General features: G+C 43.9%; 1 protein-coding gene across 1 annotated transcript in view; it reads right to left on the reverse strand.

Annotated features, from left to right (window-relative positions):
• Nucleotides 1–22047, reverse strand: part of GUCY2C (guanylate cyclase 2C) — a 174562-nt gene that overhangs the window by 52155 nt on the left and 100360 nt on the right. Inside the window, exons 14-17 of the mRNA XM_029587127.1 lie at nucleotides 17238–17342; nucleotides 16227–16313; nucleotides 8642–8774; nucleotides 2973–3110 (exon numbers count right to left, since the gene is read on the reverse strand). Coding sequence (XP_029442987.1) covers nucleotides 2973–3110; nucleotides 8642–8774; nucleotides 16227–16313; nucleotides 17238–17342 — 463 coding nt within the window. The remainder of the gene's footprint in view (nucleotides 1–2972; nucleotides 3111–8641; nucleotides 8775–16226; nucleotides 16314–17237; nucleotides 17343–22047) is intronic.

Below are 22047 nucleotides of genomic sequence, written 5' to 3' on the forward strand. Positions count from 1 at the left end.
AATACATCAAAATCCCTATGTGTTCTCCTGTGAATGACAAATGTTCCGCAAGAACTGTCATTCAGCACTCACAGTGTTAACACGTTAGAAAAATAGGCTGTACAAAGGAATGCTGGGTGACCATTTAAGAAAAGGCAAAATTTGGCTGGGTCTGTCTGTGTGTGTAGGGTAGGATCGGCCAGGAGTTGGAGCCAGGAGCTAGGAAGAGAGGAATGCATCTGGCAGCCCTGCAATCAGTTCTTGTCTTGAAGAGCTAATTATTGAACGGGAGAAACAGAAGTCTGCAATCTAATGAAATAGAGAGACAGACAGCTGTTCTTGCCTCACAGCTGAGCTACATGTAAAATTCCAACACGGGACAGAGGAGCCAGGAGCTCAGAGTCTGAGACATTTCGTTTCCAGAGAAATCCAGGCCATGGAGCACATGGTTGGATCACCCTCCTAAGAGACTAAGTTAAGTAATCGAAACTTTGCACAGACACTATCTTAGCAGAGGAGGAAGAAGTTTTATTTCTTGCTTTTTGTCACAAATTCAGTATCTCATCTTATCTGCTTCAGCCTTTCAGCAAAAGTCAAGCATAAGTCCTTGCTGGCAGGTACTGGGAAAGAAAAACAGGTGTACTGTGGTCTTACTATGAGAGACTGAAACCAGGCCCACTTTATTTATCTATTTACTTATAAAATTTAGGGACCTAGGAGATCAGATATTCAGTTAACTGTCACTCTGCTATTGGTGGTAGTTTGAATTTTTGTGGGACCTTGTGGTTGGAAATGGGAAGGGAAGGAATCTTGCATGCTGAGCTACCCAGAAGAATGAACTACAATGAAAAAAACCTGCCAAAAGATTGCTTTTGGCATCTTATAAGTGGTCACACTCTACGGCTGGCAGCTTGGTAGTATGGATAAGAATAACTGGGCACACGGGATGGGCCAATTAGTCTATTTTTCTGCTGTTATATACTATATTACTATGACAGTAAACGTGCTATCCAGACAATCATTACTACTATAAATGAAACATGATTGTCTACAGTTTTGGTTTGTTTGTTAATTATACATTTTAGGATCAGATGTGTGAAAGACATAGGGAATATCCTAAGGCTTACTATCCTGAATTCCCACTGAGATTGTTTGAGCTCAAATTGAACTCTGTGCAGCTTCCTGTTCTCCCTTATAAATAACCTATAAGCTCCCCATGTTTTTCTTGAGGCAATATTATAAAGCTTACAGATGTGGCCCAGAATGCTTTGCCAGAAACTATGCATTCTAATTGGCTGATTCCCAACCTGCTCTCTCTACTTCAGGCCTTTATTATATCACGCTTAAGAATCTTGGAAGCAAACAGAAAATCATCCTCACGGTTTCCAAAGTTAATATTCAAATATTTAAGTTCTAATATTTTTTTGGCATTATTTTAATTTAGACCTCTGGTGGGAGGTTTACAATAGCCATACATGGTGCCTCAAGGATAAATCATTTGTTCCTAATGATCTAGTAGGGGAAAGCGTTTTGCTTTGCCTCCAATTCTAAATACTTGAAACTTGGATAAAACTATCTTCATTTTTAATTGGGTGCTACTTCCATTCCTTCTTAATCAATCGGTTATTTAGACTTTTGGATAATAGAAGGACTAGGGGGCATTCCATGAAGTTAGCAAGTAGCACATTTAAGACTTATCGGAGAAAATTCTTTTTCACTCAACGCACAGTTAAGCTCTGGAATTTGTTGCCAGAGGATGTGGTTAGTGCAGATGGTGTAGCTGGGTTTAAAAAAGGTTTGGATAAGTTCTTGGAGGAGAAGTCCATTAACTGCTATTAATTGCATCAGTAGCATGGGATCTTCTTGGTGTTTGGGTGATTGTCAAGTTCTTGTGGCCTGATTTGGCCTCTGTTGGAAACAGGATGCTGGGCTTGATGGACCCTTGGTCTGACCCAGCATGGCAATTTCTTAAGTTCTTAAACATAAGGCATATAGATATCTCCTAAAGATTTCACCTCAGAATATTCCACCATTGTGTAAAGTGCACTATATTTCATCCTGGAAACGGTCATCACTTTTTGAAAGAAGGGAATGCTGAGCCATTAGTTTTGGCTGATAGCTTGGATGTTATCACTTTATTGGAAAGAGTTAGGGGGATATTGATTTTATCTTTTACTTTAGAATTAGATAGAGGCTTGACATTGAAGCATTTTTTAAAGCATAGATCCTCCTTGTTTTTAGGTGATGGGGTCAATATTTTTCCTGATTTGTGTAAGGCTATGCAAGTTGCTAGAAAGGCTTTTTTTGGAGCTTAGGTCACAAGTATCAGCAGTGGAAGCATCATTTTTTCTTAAATGTGTAGTAATATATCAGGAATAAATTTGTTTTTTATGATGTTGCCCAGTTTAAAAGATTACTGAGCGATAGGATTGTTAACTAGAACTGTTTCAGGATATATATATATGCAAATATAGGTGCAACGGTTTGAGATCTCAGTGTGGTATACTACTTAGACCTTGCTATTATCATCTTTGTGCCCTCCAGTGTCTTTTTGGACTTGAGGTTGTATTGTGGTGATTACTTTGTTTTTTCTCTTAAACTTTTATATACACAAAGTAATATTTCTTCATAATTTCAGTTTACTATATAGTTGCAACTTTTAAAATTACAATACATAAAAAGTATTTTTTTTTTAAAGTTAAATATCGTCTCCTATAAAATCGATCTTCAGGTGTTCTCATTATATGTTAGTTTGATATTGAGCATTCTTTCTGGTTATGAGCAACACAGTAGCTCTCTGCTTCAAACAGATCCCTAATGGTGGGAATGGTAAACAGCCCAAATTGAAATTAAAGGGAATATTTAAAGGGAACAGATATTACACCTGGTCATCCAAACCATAATGGTTTTTCTTTTTGTACCTTCAACTGCTGCCTCACCTGTTCCATATCTGAAATGGAATGCAAAGGTTAGTCAGACTAGTTTGTTGTTACCTTTGGGGTCCTGGTAGTGCTCTGTGTAGAATGTCTCCTTCCTCAGTATGATTTCCTGGGCAATGATTCCATAGCTGTACACGTCACCTTTCTGAGAGTAACCATACTGACGGAGGTGCTCAGGTGGCATCCACAGGTCTGATCGGATCAAGAGAGATAGAGAGAGGCAGCATTAAAGAAACAGCAGCCTTTATTTATAAACATTTATCACCCGCCACTCCAAAGATCGTGGCGAGTTACAAAGTAAAAACAATCATGATAAAAGAAACAAATAAGAACAAAATTAAAATATCACAAACTTAAAACAGAAAGGTAACAGCTTACATCCTGCAATAACCCTAGTAATAAAAGGGAGCACACTTTCACAAACAGCTCAAAAATGTCGGTTTAAATAGCCAGGTTTTAGGTTCTTTTTGAATTCCTTAGTATCAGACATCAATTGTATATCTTCTGGCATGAAGTTCCATAGTATGGGACCATCCACTGATATTGCACGCTCTTGTATGTCACCTAAATGTACCTAATACATTAAAGGGATGACTAATAGACCTTTATTAGCTGATCTTAGTACTCTTTGTGGGGAATAGACATGAAGGGCAGCAGCTAACCAGAATGTGTTGTTATTAAAGATTACTTTATAAATAAGAGTTAGTATTTTAGTTGTACCACCCAGGATCTAACTCCCTGTAAGATCTTGGAAGGTCAGTAAATAGGGGCCTGGCTTGTATTTGGATGCGAGAGCTGAGAGGAATCTGGCATGCTACAGGAAGTGATGTCAGTGACTAAGTAAAAGGGGTGGCTTTCTCTACTCCAAATATCCTCAAGGTAAAGCCTGCGTTCCCATGGACCCATAATATGGCCTCCATTGCAGCTCCCAGTTTGCATCTTTCCTTTGTAATTTCAGGGATACAAAAGACTTTGGGCGTCCAGCCCAGGCCAATGATGCAAAGGAGGCACGTCAGTGGGCCTGCACCAGCTGAAGAACAGCAGGAAGGAAGGGGCAAAAGAATTGGTGCCAGCCAATGAAGAAAGAGGCAGCAATGGCAATCATTTAATTTTCCAGCATGCCAAGACAAGAGAAGACACTGGTTGACCTGTTATGTGGCCAGCCTCCTGCATTCTTCCTACAACAGACTACAGTAAGAGAGGCTGCTATGGTGTGCAGATGGAGTTGAGAGAGAGAGGCTGCTATTGTGGGGAGAGGTGGTAGTTAAAGGCTGCTGTTGCTGTGCATGGGGTGGGGGAGGTCGAGGCAGAATATCAGAGGCTGCTGCTATATAGGAAGAGGGTCTGTAGGTTGCTGCAGTGGGCAGAGGGGGTGGGGGGTCAAAGGTTGCTGATGCTGCAGAGGGAAGGGGGCTGAGGGGTCAAAGGCTGCTGCTGCTAAAGAATGTTGAGGGAGAGTGAGACTGCTGTGTAAAGAGAGGTGGGGGTTGAGGGAGAGGGAGGCTGCCAGGGGGAATGAGAAAGAAGGAGAATGCAGAGGATGCATGCAAGAGTTTGAAAGGGACTGGAGACAGGATTGAGAGCGAGCATGCTGGCACAAGGTAGACAGAGGTTTAGAGATAGAGAGACTGGTGGAGATATGATATCTCTGGCATGCACTGCTCAGTAGTGTTGCTGGTCAATGGCTCTGCATAGGAAAATTTGTCAGCCCTCCTCCAATCCCTCTGGATCCAAAGTGACCCCCCACTTTAAAATTAGTGAAGACCACTGCTCTGTATTAATGAGGAGCCAGTGTTCCAGTGTGGAATTAGCTTAGGGGAACAAGGCTGCTGAGGACGCCTTATCTCAGATGAGCTAGTAAATTTAAATTCTGTCTACTCCGTGAAATTAAATCCAAGACACTTAAAAAGATTAGGGAAGCTTTTCCTGGTGTCGGTGCTAAATTCAATACATAAGTTGTACAATCCAGTCTGCCAAAATTCTCCCCACAGAAATAAAAATTGCTGTGCTCCATTTTTTGAGGTATATATTCTTTATTAAGGAAGCAATATGCTGAGAACCAGGGAACTTAGGGATCATATTCCATTTCTCCAATTGACACTTCTTGTGATTTCAGGAGTTTGCTGGCTGGTTTGAACATCCTCATAATTATGTTGATATTTTAGGACTTTCCTATCTATGCAGTTTATTATCTTATTGATATCTATGCAGTTTATTATCTTATTGATATCCCAAACGCCTCCAAACGCCTCCCAAACGCCTCCAAAAGACAACCATGGTTCACGGAAGAACTAAGAAAGCTAAAACAAAATCTAAGACAGAAAGAGAGCGACTGGCGCAAATCCCCAAGCACCAATACACGATCCATCTACAAAGCCACCCTCCATCAATACAAGTCAACTACCTCTAAATCCAAAAGGGACTACTATGCATCCAAGATTCACCACTTAATCTTCGACGCAAAAGCCCTCTTCGCCTATGTCTCCAATCTCACCCAAATCATCCCACAGGAGATTCCCAACGACCTAGCACAACCCAAAGCTGAAGAACTTGCTCTTCATTTTCACAACAAAGTCAACAGCCTTCTAACTCATCTGCCTTCTAATCCCACCGACCCTGCTCTTTACCAGTCTCTTCAACAATCATCCCTCAACAACAATGGTCTGGAAACACTTGAACCCATCTCTATCTTAGAGATACAAACTCTTATAAGAAGAATGAAACCTTCCTCCCATCCTTTGGATACCATCCCCACCAAACTGCTCCTGGCCATCCCTGACTCCATCGCTAAAACCTTGTCGGACATCATAAACTGCTCACTCTCCCAAGGACTATATCCTGACGACCTCAAATTGGCCTCCATCAAACCTCTACTCAAGAAACCCAACTTGGATCCTAAAGACCCCAACAACTTCCGTCCTATCGCCAATCTCCCATTCATAGCCAAGATTCTAGAAAAAGTTGTCAATACTCAACTCTCCGAATACATAGAAGAAAACAAAATCCTATTCCAATCACAATACGGATTTCGCAAGTCACTGAACACAGAATCCCTCCTCATCTCCATGTCTGACTTCATATTAATGGGCCTTGACAAAGGCCAATCCTTCCTCTTAATTCTACTGGACCTATCAGCCGCCTTTGATACGGTCAGTCATTCCATTCTCACTTCCATTCTGGCTTCTATAGGTATCTCAGGCACAGCTCTCTCATGGTTTAAATCTTTTCTCTCCAACAGAGGCTTCAAGGTTAAGATACAGAACAAAGAATCTTCACGAATGGACGCATCCATAGGTGTCCCCCAGGGCTCCTCACTGTCACCTACACTCTTTAACATTTATCTTTTACCTATCTGCCAACTCCTCTCCAACCTTAACCTCAAACATTTCCTCTACGCCGACGACATCCAGATCGTGATACCCATTAAAGAATCTTACACAAAAACATTGGTTCACTGGGAAAACTGTCTCTTCGAAATTAAACATCTCCTGGCTAACCTAAACCTAGTTTTAAACTCCTCTAAAACAGAACTGCTTCTCATCTCCCCAGATAATAATGCCATCTCTAATCCTCCAACTATCCCAACTACTACACAGGTGAGAGATCTAGGAGTATTAATTGATAACCGGATGAACCTTAAAGCTTACATCAACAGAACCACCAAGGACTGTTTCCACAAACTCCAAGTTCTGAAAAGAATTAGACCACTCTTCCACACTCAGGACTTCAGAACCATTCTACAAGCTATCATTTTTTCTAAGATCGATTACTGTAACTCTATCCTTCTGGGCCTACCTTCCTCCTATACTAGACCCCTCCAGATGTTACAAAACGCTGCGGCAAGATTACTGACAAACTCCAGGAGGAGGGACCATATATCTCCAATCCTAAAAGATCTCCACTGGTTGCCTGTTCACTTTAGAATCCTCTACAAATCTCTTTCCATAATATACAAAACCATCCATCAACACACCCCACTCGACTTACAAGTCCCATTCCAAATTTATAACTCCTCCAGACCAACAAGAGACACACTCAGAGGATCTCTTCAAGTGCCCCCAGCCAAAACTACCAAACACATTACCTTGAGAGATCGGGCCTTTTCAACAGCCGGCCCCCTTCTATGGAACTCCATCCCACCGGACCTTAGACAGGAGCCCAGCCTCCCAACCTTCAGGAAGAGACTTAAGACCTGGCTGTTTAAAAAAGCTTTCCCGGACACCGATTAATTCTATTCAGCCAGATTCTACCACTTCCACATGTAAAAATGTTATTACTAATGTAAATACCTATACCTAATGTTATTCTCTTTCTTTTCTTCTCTCCTCCCAGTTCTATTACCTTGTTATTTGTAACTGCTTCCTTCTACACAAATAGGTTATTGAATTGTTTACTGTACACCCCTGTTATATGTAAACCGGCATGATGTGTTTGCAACATGAATGCCGGTATATAAAAATTTTAAATAAATAAATAAAATAAATAAATTATCTTATGTTTACATATGGTTTTATGACTTTTATCTTTTTAATTTGTGTCACTGTGTGTTTTTTATTGTCAATGTTTTGATTGTAAATTGCCTAGAGTCTAGGCAGCAAGCAATACATAAATTCATAATAAAGATAAGATAAAGGGAAATTGGATTCAGCCATTGCTGGTCCCTCACTTTTACACTCTGGGGTATTAATACACAGACATTAGGGAAAAGGCGTAGGACTGCTTCTTCCGGCCAAGTTCAAAAGCAAAGTACATTCAAGCAGCATTGTATGATGAATTATAAAGAAGGCTGCTCACCCTGTAAAAATGTTGCTAGCAATAATTTTTGTTATAGGTTTGACAATTGCTTGTTTTTGATTGTTAATTTTACTACCCTTAACATAAGGCTTGGGGATAACCTGCACGGAGTGGCAGTTACTTGCTGGGCAGCCTGGATGGATTATTTGTTCTTTTCATGCCACCACTATTATGTTACTAAGATAAAGGGATGCAGGTCCATGTAGACAGTTTTTGATGATCTCCACATGTATGCAGGCAATTTGGGAAGGGTCTTAGACTTTTGTAGATAATCTAAGGCTACTTAACAAGATATTGTGAGACTTAATATACTTACTTTTACACAGTGTTGTACAGTAGTAATAAGTAATTAAGTGTAGGCCCTCTTCTGGTACTATTTGTGAAGGTAGGGGGTCATACCTGATCCCAAGGCTAAGTCCTCATTCAGTGCAGCAGCCCCAGCATGTAGATTATCTGAATGGGGGAGGAAGATAGACCTCCAGGAACCAAGGTATAGGGGGTGACGTTTGCTATGGGTGGTATCTCAGTGGCTTTAATCTGTAAGAACGTAGGTACCAGAATAAACAGGAAAAGCTTCCCTACTCTTGTTAAGTGTCTTGGATTCTTTAATTTCCACAGAGTAAACAGGACCTAAGTTCATTAACTTATCTGAGATAAGGCACTCTCTGCAGCATTGTTCCCATAAGCTAACACCAGCAAACTCCTGAGGCCCTTTTACTTAGAACATATTCATAAGACCTTGTAGCTAATCAAATACTATTGGATGTCCCTAAGCTATCTGCAAACAAATGATCACACAACTACTTATGTGAGCAAGATAACCCCATTAGAACATAGTACTGAGGACCCCCAGCTGCCTGAATACACACAAGTAGGTAAAAAATTTGGGAAAACCAAACTCCTATAAATGTCTGTCTAGTTTTGCTCACCCTTCCTGTGAGGCAGAATGGAATTGCAGCCAAAATCAGTAATCTTCACTACCATGCGATTGTCAACCACACAGTTAGTAGACTTAAGGCGCCCGTGGACCTCAGTTTTACTGGAATGAAGGTAGGACATCCCCTGTAATGGAAAGAATGGGAGATGATATGAGGCATAGGATGAAGAGGTGCATCACAGAGACAATGTAATAGCAAAAGATACAGGAAGGGAGAGAGAACAAAGGATGATACAAGGTGGAGAAAGAGAGGCACAAAAGATACAAGAAAATACAGAGAAACAAAGGAAGACCACACCACAAAGAAATGTCTAAACATATCCATTTATTTCTTCTTAAGAGAATGCACCTTCCTATATCAAATTTGATTGCATTATGATCACTATTGCCAAGCGGCATCAGATTCTGCGTTCCAATGAAAACTAGATCTAATGTAGCTGCCATTCCACACCCCACCCCCTCTCCCCACCCATTGGTTTTAGGTCCAAGAAGCACTCATTTATGGTGTCAAAAAACGTAACCTCCTTGTCATGCCCCGATAAGGCATTCACCCAATCCATATTGGGGTAATTGAAATCGGCCATTATTACTGTGTTTCCATTACACCTGTGTAGTAGCCTGTCTAATCTCCTTTAGCATTTTACAATCTGTTTCACTATCCTGATGGATGGACAGTAGTAAACTTCCAGTGCTATACTCCTCCCTGTCATGCATGCAGTTTCTATCCATAAACATTCCAGACTGCAGATCATTTTATGCATAATCTATATATATCCTAATTGATTCTATGGCGTCCTTGACATATGGTGGTGGTGTGACACCCTATGGCAAGACAAAACCTCAAACAATAAAAAGCTCTTTCTCCCTCGAGATGCCATGACAGAATATTGCCACTGCCATACAGATCTACAATGCAACCTGCTTTTTATACAGGCGGTGGGGGAGGGGGATGACCACAGTAGCAGCCACACTAGAGGTGCTGTTCCAGGGATGGTGTGCCCCTCCTTCCTCTGCATAAATCCAAACTCCTAGACCAAGTTTGGGAACTAGGGACATCTAGTGGTGATCCCAAAATCTGAAGGAAAAGTGCCCACCCAACTCAGGCTTTCTAAGTTAGGCTAAGTTCAGTAGGCCTCAAGCCTGGGGTAGAAACTAGGTATGTGTTCAGATTGGTAAATGTATGTGATAAAAACATGAACTGTGGGAAATTAATTCCTATTCCAGGAGTTAAACACATGGTATAGATAAATAAGCTGAAAGATTTATGTTGACAGTTACCTTCTTCTGCTATTCATTAATAAATTCTTGTTTTCCCTTATCTCTGTGAGACCAAAACCAGCTGCAAAGCTAGTGCACCCCACAGCTTTGCAAGTCCTGAAAGATCTATTATCCTGTGTAGATAAGAGTTTATAAACAATGTATTCTCTTTGATCAGAGTCACTTCTTTGCCTGCAGCTTGACTAATTGGTTGAGGTACAGGGGAGCCCTGCAATTGCATGTACCGTGCCTTAGTCCATTGAATAAAATATATTTTTGCTTTTCTGACTGATCCACCTATATAGTCAGTCTTATTTTTTCCTCATCACAAAAGGCCACCAAAGAAACAAAAAGCTTGTTTAACCTTTTCTTGGCGGATGGCCCATATCCTGAAGGGCCATAAAAGAATTTATAACTGGGGCTGTCCTCACACTTCTCATTCCCCTTGCCTGAGTCCCTAAGGTGTGGATCCTTTCTATGGGGGTGAAGGCTCACCTTCTTGGCCCAGACAGTAGAGTTCTTCCATGTGTGTGTGTGTGTGTGTGTGTGTTACCATAGCTCTTCGGGCCAGGTACACTTACAAACTAGGCAAGACTCACTGGATGGGTGTTCAAATTAAAGTTTACTGAAATTCCTCTTAAAAGAATTGCTAGATGAAAAGCAAAGTTTCCAGTTACTTCGGGTTCCCAGATTTACATGAGACAGGATTCAAATGCTCTCTAATCCTGTGGAAATATCCCTGCAGGCAGGGGCTTGGAACATGGGTATTCTCCATGGTAAGGAAAGATGATTATCCCAGGGTGGCTGGGGAATCCTAACAGTTGCCAGATCCATTCCCACAGTTCCTGAGGTCCACGTTGTATCTCAGACTTCACATGAAGTGTCCCGTGTCCCAGGGTGGAAACTCCGGTCGGGGGTTTCCTGATGTTTTTACCTTGATGATTCCTCTTCAAAAACAGAAGGTGGCCTCCCAGGAGGAAAGGTCTATGCTGGAAACAGTTACCAAAAGTCTCCAGCTCAGGGGAAAAGGAGGGGCAGGAAAACAATCTCCCTTTCCCCAACTGGTGGAAAAATACAACTTGAGATAACTTGAAACAGTATCTCTTCACACACTAGATGCTGCAACCTCCTCTTATGCAGGTTGAAAAGGTGTACAGTCCCGCCTGCACAGAGGCTTCAGCCCGCCAGGAATGGACCAGGTCAAAAATGCAGAAAACCAGAAAACTGTAAAAAGCTTCTTAAATATCCCTCATCCTTCCAGGCCTATTACAGGAGCTGGCAATCCTGGTGCCTCTCTGCTCCTGTGTCAGACTGGGGGCCTAACTCAGAGAGCACCTATGAAACACAACCTTCCCTTCTGAAAGCAACCTACATCTGCCCTACTTTCTATTTAACTAGCCCCCCCCTTGTACCTAAGGGTTCATCCAATTCCATATAAACTCTGGGGCAGATGCTATAATGAAAGGTTTTGTACCTCTGCAGCTGACCACCTAAGGGCTGGGACTAGGGACATCTAGGGCAGACCCCAAGAGGTCTCTACACTTGCAAGCAAGTCAGTCAGGCAACTAGTTGACCAGGGATGCTCAGGGAGGATAAGGCCATGGCAGAAAACCCAAAATGAATTTTTCACTTCTGTCTTTGCAGAGGAGGAGGAGATGCTCATGCCTGAACCATTTTTTCTAGGTGATGACTCAGAGGAACTGAATCAAAGTAGTGTGAACCTGGAAGAAGTGCTTGGGCAATTTGACAAACTAAATAGTAGTAAATCACCGACCAATGGGGCAAAAATATAAAGCAGGGCCGGCTGAAGCCATTTTGAAAATGAGAGCACAAGGGGGTGCTATAGGCCCTCTAGCCCACCAGGGATCTTGAGGTTTGGCAAGGGAGGGTGAAGGAGGGAGCTAGGGTGGGGGTCTGAGGTGATCTGGGGGGGACAACATTTTGAACAAAAGGAGGAGGGGCCTGCACCATGACTTTTTAAAATTGTTTTTTAAAATGTATTTTTCAGCCTCTGAGTTCATACAAGGGGGAAGGGCTGGGACAGGAGAGTGTCTTGAGACCTCCCACAGACTTTTTTGACTGGAGACAGCATATATTTGGGTTACTCAGAGCCTTTAACAAGATGGCTGCCCCAGGCTGTGGGGTCGCTTGTTATGATGCTATTAGTGGAGCCCATCTCGCGAGCAGCCTCTCACCTTGCCCCGGCCCGACACTGCTGCTGCTGCTCTAATACGACCTGGCTGCTTCCTGATGCTGCTGTTGGCTGCTCCCGTGTGGCCTGGATGTCACCGCCTACTTTCTCTGCGCAGCAGGGAGCTGCCATCTCTGCTTCTTCTTTGCGGCATGAAGCCGCCACCATCTGTCCTCTCTTCACGGCCCTGGTGCTGCTGCCAACTTCCTCAACCTCCCGGGGCTCTAGGCGCGCGTGCCTCTGCTTTACATTTAAAGGGCCAGTAGCAGAAAAAGCCCCGCGGCACCAACACATGACATCATCAGCCTGCTCCTTCACCAGCCCTATAAAAGAGCTCTCTTCTACTTCATTGGGGCCTTCGTATTGGGTCTCACAGTTGCCTGTGATCTCTTTTCCGGTCAAGGTTCTCCGTGGTCTTCTTGTGTCTAGATGGCTCTTCGTTTGATGTTCCTGGTCTCCTTCAGCTGATGTTCCTTGTCTTGTTTGAACTCCTTCATCATCTCTTTGATGTCCTGATGGTCCGCGTTCCTGTCCTGGTCCTGATGTCCTTATCTCCAGCTCTTCGCCCTGCTTCCAGATTTCATGCTTGTCCACCTTTCCTAGCGTGCCGCTGTCATGGTCCATGACTAGCCCATAGTGGGCTGTGTAGGGCGCTTCGTGGCACAAGGCCTGTCTTCACAACTGCAGAGCAAGTCTCTGGAAGGCCCTTGTTTTTAATGCCAAGGTCTGTTCCTGAATCCGAGTCCTGAGTCTTGAATCCTCTTCCCGGTCTTCAGAGTACCTTGTTCCTGCTTTCGTCCATGTCCTAGACTCAACCAGAACCCGCTCCACTTCAGCGTGGTCCGCGACCAGCCATGGGTGGCTGTGTAGGGCATGCTTTGGTGCAGGCCTCTCCTGAATCTTTGACATGTTTCCAGTTCCAAATCTTCACTTTCTCACCTGGAATCTGCTTCACTTTCAGCGTGGTCTACGACCAGCCTTGGGTGGCTGTGTAGGGCGTGCTGCAGTGCAGTACTCACCCTGTACTAGTGTCTGAATCCTGAAAACTTGTCAGAGTCTTCCAAGAATCCTGAAACCTTGTCCGAGTCTTCCAAGTTCCTGAGTTCCATGTCTTGTCTTGTTCCTGTCCTCAGCCTCCATCTGGCCTCATGCACTTGTTGTTCCCAAGCGGTGGGTCCAGAAGGGCTACCGAGTGGCTGGAGGGCTACTCTTGAGCCAGCATTGCGTTGCTGGGTTCCACCTGTGCATGTAGGTCCAGTGGAGTCTGAGCCTCCCTTGTTCCAGTTCCTGACGTTCCAAGTCTTGATCCTGGTCCAGCCTTGTTCCTGCTCCAGCCCATGCCTAAACACTCTCACCTCCCATGGTGTGTGTCTTGGGACTCCTCCCTGAGCCACGCCATGGCCCAAGGGCTCACAATCCCTCTTGAGCAAGCGACCACACCTCCACACTCGCAACACCGCTATTGCATGCTGCAAGGAGAGCCACCTAAGCTGCAGTCGAAAATTTACAGTGGAATTAGAAAAGGTATAGAGAAAGACAACTAATTTGATAAAGGGGATAGAATGATTCCCCTGTGAGGAAAGGCTAAAAAGATTAGCGCTCTTCAGCTTGGATTAGAGATGGCTGAGAGGAGATATGAAAGAGGTGTATAAAATAATTGGAGTGGAACAGGTAAACACGAATCGGTGGCTTACTCTTTCAAAAAGTACAAAGGTTAGAGGACATTCAATGCAGTTACTAGTTGATACATTTAAGACAAATAGGAGAACATTTGTTTTACTCAACTCATTAAACTCTGGAATTCATTGCTGGAGGATGTGGTGAAAGCTATTAGTGTAACTGTGTTCTAAAAAGGTTTGGACAAGTTCCTGGAAGGTGGACTTAGGGAAATCCACTGCTTTTTCCTGGGATAAGCAACATGGAATCTATTGACCTTTTGGGATCCTGCATCTTTGAGAATCTTGTGTCTGGGAAAAATACCTCAGCTTAGTAAATGACCCACAAAGTTTGTACATGAGCCAATGGAGGGAGAAGTGACTTGCTCAAGATGACAAGGAGCATCAGCACGATTTGAATCCTGTCTTCCCTGATTCTCAGCCTGATGCTCAGACCCCTAGGCTGCTCTAGCAGCTAGCTGTGCCCATAATCCCTGCTAGGGCTCTTGATAAGTGGCTAGGTATATTGTGCCTAGGAGGAGATTTGAGGCATACTAGCATCCATAGTGAACTGAAGAGGCCCTGCTGGACTGGCAGAACCAACAGTTCTTAAGGGATATTTCCAAAACCAAGGACAGGTCAAGTTCCTCTGGACTCTTCTGAAATTACCATTTAATTCCCTTCCCCCATCAGAATTCAAACTTATATACACAGGGTGTCACAACTGAGAGTCTGGCTAAGGTTGTGGAACCCCCACAGGGGCACAACAGGACTTTGAGAGAGGGCAGAGGGGATCTTCTGCCTAGACCTGCCACCTTCCCTGCAGGTTGAGCCCTTGTGTTCTGGTGGCCAGCAGGACTCAGACTGAAGCTGGGACTATGGTGAAGGCTGGAACTTGGGGGTAGTGCAGGGCTGGAGACAAGGACTGGATACTGAGGCAGTGCAAGGCTGGATACTAGGGCAAGGTAGGACTGAGGCAAGGGCTGGATACCAAGGCAGTACAGGGCTGGAGGCAAGGGCTGGATATCATGGCAATTCAGGGCCAGAGACAGGGGCTGGATACTAAGAATGCTGGGGACTGGCCTGTGCAGGGCATGACAAGACCAGACAAGGACAAGTCTAAACAAGGCAGACTTGAGAAGGATTTAGACAAGGCAGACAAGGTTAAGAGCAGACAAGGATAACTTACAACAGAGAACACAGAAGCCCAAAGGCAGCAAGACTGAAGGTCCAAAGGTCACTAAGCAAGCTAAGGCCTGAGTAGTCCATAGATCAAGGTCTAGGGTAACGAAAGTCCTGAAGGCAACAAGGTATGAAAGGTCTCAATAGGCCACACAGCAAAGTTCAAGGAGGCAGAAGACCTGGAGGCCACAAGGCAGGGTAAGGCCTAAATAGGCCACAAGGCAAAGAGCAAGACACAGGAAGTTCCAGTGGCCACAAGGCTAGGCAAGGCAGAACTGGAAGGCCCAGAAGCCACAGAGCAAGATAAGGTAGAACAGGGCCAAGCAGTGAGCCAAATAGACTCTATGACAAGGCATCAGATGTAACAAGAGGCAAGGCTAAATAGGACAAGCCCTGCTGACTCCTGAGCCCATGGAGACTATGGCTGCAGTGACAGCAGGTGTAGCTCCATGGGGAGTTCTGCTGATAATAGGGAGGCTGCATAGCAGGCTGGATAATAACAAAGGGCCACACTCTACACCCTACTTAAAAGAACAGGTAAACCATGCCATCCTGTTCTGCACCACCATGCTCCTAACATAATCAATGGGACTTTTTAACAAGAAATTTGGGAAAATGTTTAAGGATACCACTGCTAGTGGCATAGGGACCAGAATTTAGAATCTGGAACACATTAGAACTTAAAGCAAATGTATTCAGATCTACAGTAAATTTTAATTTCAACAAGATGAGAAGCATAGGTTGAACAATGACAGCAGAAAAAATTTCCACTCATACAGCGAAGAGTTAACCTTTCTCTTTGCAGCTTAACAGCCCTAGATAGGAGAGGGAGAGCTGCCTAGCAATCTGGGATATGTTAATCACTTTTTGTCTATCTGACCCATAATCCGAGTAACTTCCTTCCCTGGTGCCATGCATTCCATTCAGTCCTCTCCTGCATAACATTCCTATTAAATTTTTCTCATTTTATCTTAAGCTCTGTAGTAAACTTTGTTAGTTACAAGGTCCAGCTGTAGACTCTGTCTGATTTCTTCAAAGTGATAATTCTGCTAACAGTGTACTTACATACCTTTAGCTTGTTTGATATTTATTCATTACTGACAGTGTCCTTGGTGCTATGCTCAGGTCCAGTCCTGGGCATCTGCCAGTAAACAGCCCACTTGCACAGGTTGCTAGCTGTGTAGTAACGGTGATGCAGTCTTGCGAGGTAACTTTCTGATTCCCAAGTATGCCTCATATCACTACTGGTCTTTGCCTCATGTTTCCAGTCATCAGCCCCTTGGCCATCTTACCTTAGCAATGTCGTACATCACAGAAATTTTAAACTCCCAGTCCATGAAGGTGCCATCAGGGTAAGAGATTTTATCATTCAAGACATCCTGAGGAATGACAAGAAACAGCAGGTGATTCATTGCACAGAGACTAGAATGATTCAGATGATATAATCCATATAAATGAGTTGAATCGCACAGTGTCTGATGTTTAATGGTCCAGCAAATGGCGTGTTGAGGGAGCCTTCTGCTTGGATTGACGAGCATACTACTGTGTTCATGCCTGAACTGAAGAAATTACTTGAGTGCATTCAGTAAAGCATGACTACACTGAGGATATCTCCAGCCAGAGAAATAGTATATAATCCTATCAAGCTTCCTTTATCCAAAAATTTCAAGTAGTCCTTTATTTCCCTACATTCCAAGCCTCATACAAATAAGTGGAGTCCTACTCATGCCCAAGGTTTCTAACCTCATATACTCATAGTCCCATGTCACCCTTCACTGACCTGTAACTTAATATACTGCAATGAAATCTCACCCATAGTTCACCTTGCTGGCCGTGTGCACTAGCAGAGAGTTGCACCCATTCCTTACCATGCTAATCTTGAGTGCATTAGTGGCATGTTATCATTGGCCTCATGTATGCCCTGATATTTCATTCTTTTCTTGACAGGGCAAAAAAGCTAAGCCTGGCCTCAAACCAGCTGACTGCTTGGACAAGATGCTAGAGTTCTGCCTTTGAGCCACAAAGTGACTCTTATAAATGTAAGTTAAGCAACCCAGAAGGGGTTTACAGCCAGTCTGAAGCAAGACCTGCAACCCTACCATATGAAGAACTGATTGTTGCTCAGGGCTTTTAATGGGGTACTGCGATATACCACCTAACTGGATAAGACTTATCTGGTTAGACGTTCACTTTTGAATATTGGCCTCTTAAATTTTCTAGTATATGGAGAAAGGCATCAGAAATCTGGTGTGCCATAGAGTCACTTCTCCAGTCCTGAAAGTGATGAGTGCGTATGCACCTACCCGAAGTGAGCCTCTTTCGCAGTACTCAATCACGCCGAAGATCTTGGCATCCATCTTCACAGTCCCATAAAACTTGGTCAAGTTGTAATAATCGATCTGCAGAAGCTGCAGTAGAAGAATTTCATATTTTTTTATATTCCCATGCACAGCATTTAGAGCAGAGCTTAATAATGTTTACAGTGATTATATCCTTAATGGTTGGTGCAATGTGGCTTGTCATCCATCTGGCAGCTTTTGGCCTAGGAGCCATGTCTCTCAATACCTACTTGCCCTTACGGCTGTGATTACATCCATTTCCTAGCTAAAGTGTACCAAGTTTCATGCTTTATGAGTTTCTATCATGGAGAGATACGGTATGACTTGCCTCTGCCTCAGATCATGTGTGATATTTCCAAATCTTCTGACATATGCTTTGCAGGCTCAGAGTAGTTGTTTCTTTGTCTGTTTTATCTTTTAGCATTTGCTAAGTTTTTCATGTATTTTTATGACCAAATAGTTCTAGTGGAATGGTTTCTGTACTAAGCAAGCTAAGAACTTTTGTCCTTGTAAAGGACAGTTTGGCATGGGTTCTTAGCTATCTCTTCAACAGGCCGATACAGTAAGGAGCGGTAGGAAGAGCTGCTTTAGTGCCGGGTGCACCCGCAGTTGCCGCACGCACAGTCCAGCTCACCTACCGCTCGATACTGTATGTAAATAGCTTGCAAATGCAAGCTGCATCTAAGAAGCGTCCGTGAAGCGTTAAGCCCGCGCAACCCATTTTTACTGTATAGAGCGCTATACAGTATCCTGGGTGCGCTGGCCTAACGCTTCATGGACACGCTGGTATCTGTCATTTCAAATGTCATTTCAAATGACATTTGAAATGACAGGTACCAGGAAATGGACGGTTCTCCGATGCTCGGGATTGCCAGTCCTCTCTCCCCTCCTCCCGAAACAAGCAACGAAAGCGGAAAAAAGCGAAAAAAAAAAGTAGTAAGAGAGAGAGGGGAGAGAGGATGGGCAATCCTACGCTCGGGATTGCCAGTCCTCTCTCCCCTCCTCCCGAAGCAAGGTGCGAAAAGCAGCCTTGCTTCGGGAGGAGGGGAGAGAGGACTGGCAGTGTAAAGCAACGAAGCGACTTATGTTTTTTTGCAGCCCCCCTCCGGAGACGGACATTGGCGAAGACGACCGCGGCTCCCCTGCCTCCAGCTGCCTGCGAAGATGGACGCATCGCACGGGCGAAAGCGGCCCCTGTGCATGCAATTGGGCCGCTCAAGATGTGACGTCGCATGCCGTGACGCCAAACGTCCTCACTAAAATGCAACTCTCCAAAATCCAAACTTCACCACTGAGTGAGGAGTCACTGTAGCCCTCTCACTGGACTGGAAAGGCATATAAAGTCTTCTCTTTCCTGACCTTTAGTCAAGAGAATTGCCTCACCAGCAGGAACAGGATTCACCCAGGCACAACCAAACCTGAGAAATAAAACTTCTTGCTAAAGTCCTCCATACTCCACAGAAGGGATAGCCCCTACCAGGCAAGGAGTGCACAGGAACTGGGCAGTCTCCCAACCAAACACAGCGGAAGAGCAAAAACCAACTCCTGTCCCAACAAAACCCAACCCAACCCAAAACCTCAATTGACCACACTACTCCTACTCCTAGCACCCCTCTCCAAATAGACGGACAGCAATTCATCACAGTCAGCTTCAGAGGGAGGCATTGTAGAGAATGGACTGTCCCTCTTGCTATCACCTACCAGAGCAAGGATCTAGGGCCATCTAATGGGTGACCAGGGGTCCCCACACTTACTACTGGAAGCTGTCACCTCAATTCAAATTTTAGAGAAGCATCGTGGCAGAGCTTGCCTCACTCGAACAAATTCATTTTGCCCTTTAGAGCAAATGTAAAGGGTACAATCTTTTATGAGATGCTTATTGGATGAAGTATAGGACAAGGGTATTAAGAGGAATCCCTAGACAAAGTTACCCTGTGTTCAATATAAGTTTGTGCTCAATGTGGGAATGAACACTCCTTTTCTGCAGGAATAGTCAACAGATTGATTCCTAGTGGATGTGTCCAGCAGGCCATGCCACCATAGATGTAAGAATACCATCACTAGAGTCCTAGGTAGTGCCCAATGGCACCTAGGGGGATCTAAGAACCACAACTACCTTGTGGAAATTATTAAGGATTTTCTGAGAAGAATTCTGAGAAGGGATGTGAGAACTAATGGGATCTTGTTTGAAGAGTGACTAAGATTACAAGTATTTAATTTGATTATTTATTTATATACAAATATTTATATTCAACATTCATTACCAAAAACATGTTCAAAGTAGTTAATATCTGAACATTAGAGGAAGAGAAAAATTAAAGTGTATTTAAGTTTTCTTTTGCTGATTATCTCTGGTGTGAATCTGATGACTCATCCATTTGATGATATTTATTATTGTGAAATAACTGCTGGTAATCCCAGAATAATTGTTATAATTTGGAATATAATTCAGTAAGTGAGAACTCTTAATTCTTAATCTAATATCTGCAGGGTTATGAATTTGAGGTATATGTGTGCCCACTTGAAGACGAGAAGATTGAGGACTTTTACAGGAAAATTGGTTCTTACCTGCTTATTTTTGTTTTTGGAATACCACAGATCAGTCCAGACAAGTGTGTTTTGCATCCCTACCAACAGATGGAGGCAGAGAATAAAAACTTTTCAGGCACTGCTGCTAACTGCAGTCTCTCAGTATTGACCCGTACCCAAGCCAATGTAGAGCCACATCCTGAAATTCAACCAAAACCTTCCCTTCCTAGGGCGAACATAGAAGTCAGGTTTGGAGCCCCTTGAACTGGAGCCCTCACATCCAACAAAGGAACCGAAAACCTTCAGTCCTAAAGGTTCCAAATATATAGACAAAGTACGTTCTGCATTAAAAACTTATCACAAACATTTCAGTCTTTCAGAATCAAGGGGACAGACTTCTGGACTGATCTGTGGTATTCCAGGACAAAAATTAGCAGGTAAGAACCAATTTTCCTTTCCTATTCATACCCCAGATCAGTCTAGACAAGTGGAATGTACCCAAACTCCCCTATACTGTGCAGGAACCTGAAAAAACTGCTCGCAGAGCACTCTCACCAAAACTTGCCTCTTCCGACACCCGAACATCTAACCGGTAATGTCTGGTAGAAGTATAAAGAGAAAACGTTATCGCCACCCTACAGATCTCCTATGGTGACACCAACTGGTACTCCACCCAGGAGACCATTTGTGCTCTAGTAGAGTGTGACACCATAGATGTAACCCCTCTGGGATTGTCTGACCTTAAAAGAGTAGGCCGAAAAAATAGTCTCCTTTAACCAACGAGCAATCATGGCTTTAGACACTCTAGCTCCTTTCTTTGTGCCCCCGAACAAGACAAATAAATCTGAACATCAAAAACCATTAGTGACTTTAAGATACTGCAACAGAGTCTGACAAACTTCCAATAAGTTAAGCTCCCTTGCATGCTCTCCCTTCGAAGACCAATTTGGAAACGCTGGAAGTTCTACCATCTGGTTGATGTGGAACGAGGAAACAACTTTCGGTAAAAACGAGGACACCATATGCAAAGTCACTCCATCCCCTGTAATTTGTAAGAATGGCTTTCTGCAGGACAAAGTTTGAAGCTCCGAAATTCACCTGGCCGAACAAATTGCCAACAGAAAGACTGCCTTCAAGGTGAAGTCCTTCCACAAAGGCTCAAACGCAGGCACACAGAGAGCCTGTAGTACAAAATAAGGTTCCATGAAGGACACAACTTATGCACTGACAGTTACAAGTGCTTGACCCCCTTGAGAAAGCGTATATCATCAGGATGAGAAGCTGGTGGCTTCCCTTGCCACCTCTCTCGAAGACATTCTAAAGCCACCAATTATACCCAAAGCGGATTGTAGGCCAGACCCTTTGTCGAACCCTGCTGTAAGAAGGCCAATTTGTTAGGAATTTCCACCTACAATGAATCCAGGCCCTCCTCCAAACACCAGGACTTGAACACTCTCCACACCCTGCCTTAAGCCAGCAAGGTGGAAGGTCTCCTTGCTGTAAGAAGGCCAATTTGTTAGGAATTTCCACCTACAATGAATCCAGACCCTCTTCCAAAGACGAGGACTTGAACACTCTCCATCCCCTGCCTTAAGCCAGCAAGGTGGAAGGTCTCATTGCCTAAAGTAAAGTAGTAATAACTGGCTCTTCTTAAAAGCAAGCCATGCGACAAAAGTGATCCACCCAATCCGAGAAGATGGATCCTTATCTGAGTAAGCTCTGTAGATAAGCCAAACTGAGCGGTTCATCTACAGTGAGATGAATCAGATCCACAAATCACTGGCATTGTGGTCACTCTGGTGCCACCCTGCCTGGATGTTCTATGCACCACAATACCTGCCCTACGAGAGGTCATGGAGAAAATACGTACAGCAGAATCTTCTTGGCCATGGAAGAACTAGAGCGTCCATCCCTTCGGCCCCTACTTTTCGTCTGCGACTGAAGAACCACATCACTTTGGCACTGCTTCGTGATGCCATCAGATCCAACTGGGGACTGCCCCACCTGATTCGAATGAAGTCCAGGGCCTCCCTGCTGAGATAATCTGCCTGAACATTGTCCACTCCAGCCACATGTGAAGCCGCTGTCCCCTCCAAATACTTCTCCGTCCAGGCAAAGAGCTCCTGGGCCTCTAGAGCCACACCTTTACTATTTGTCCTGCCTTGTTGATTGATATATGCCACTGTTGTTGCATTGTCTGAGAACACTCTCACCATCCATCCCTGAACTTGTGGGAGGAACTCTA

Source organism: Rhinatrema bivittatum, chromosome 2, assembly GCF_901001135.1.
Source record: "Rhinatrema bivittatum chromosome 2, aRhiBiv1.1, whole genome shotgun sequence".
Taxonomy (NCBI): Eukaryota; Metazoa; Chordata; class Amphibia; order Gymnophiona; family Rhinatrematidae; genus Rhinatrema; species Rhinatrema bivittatum.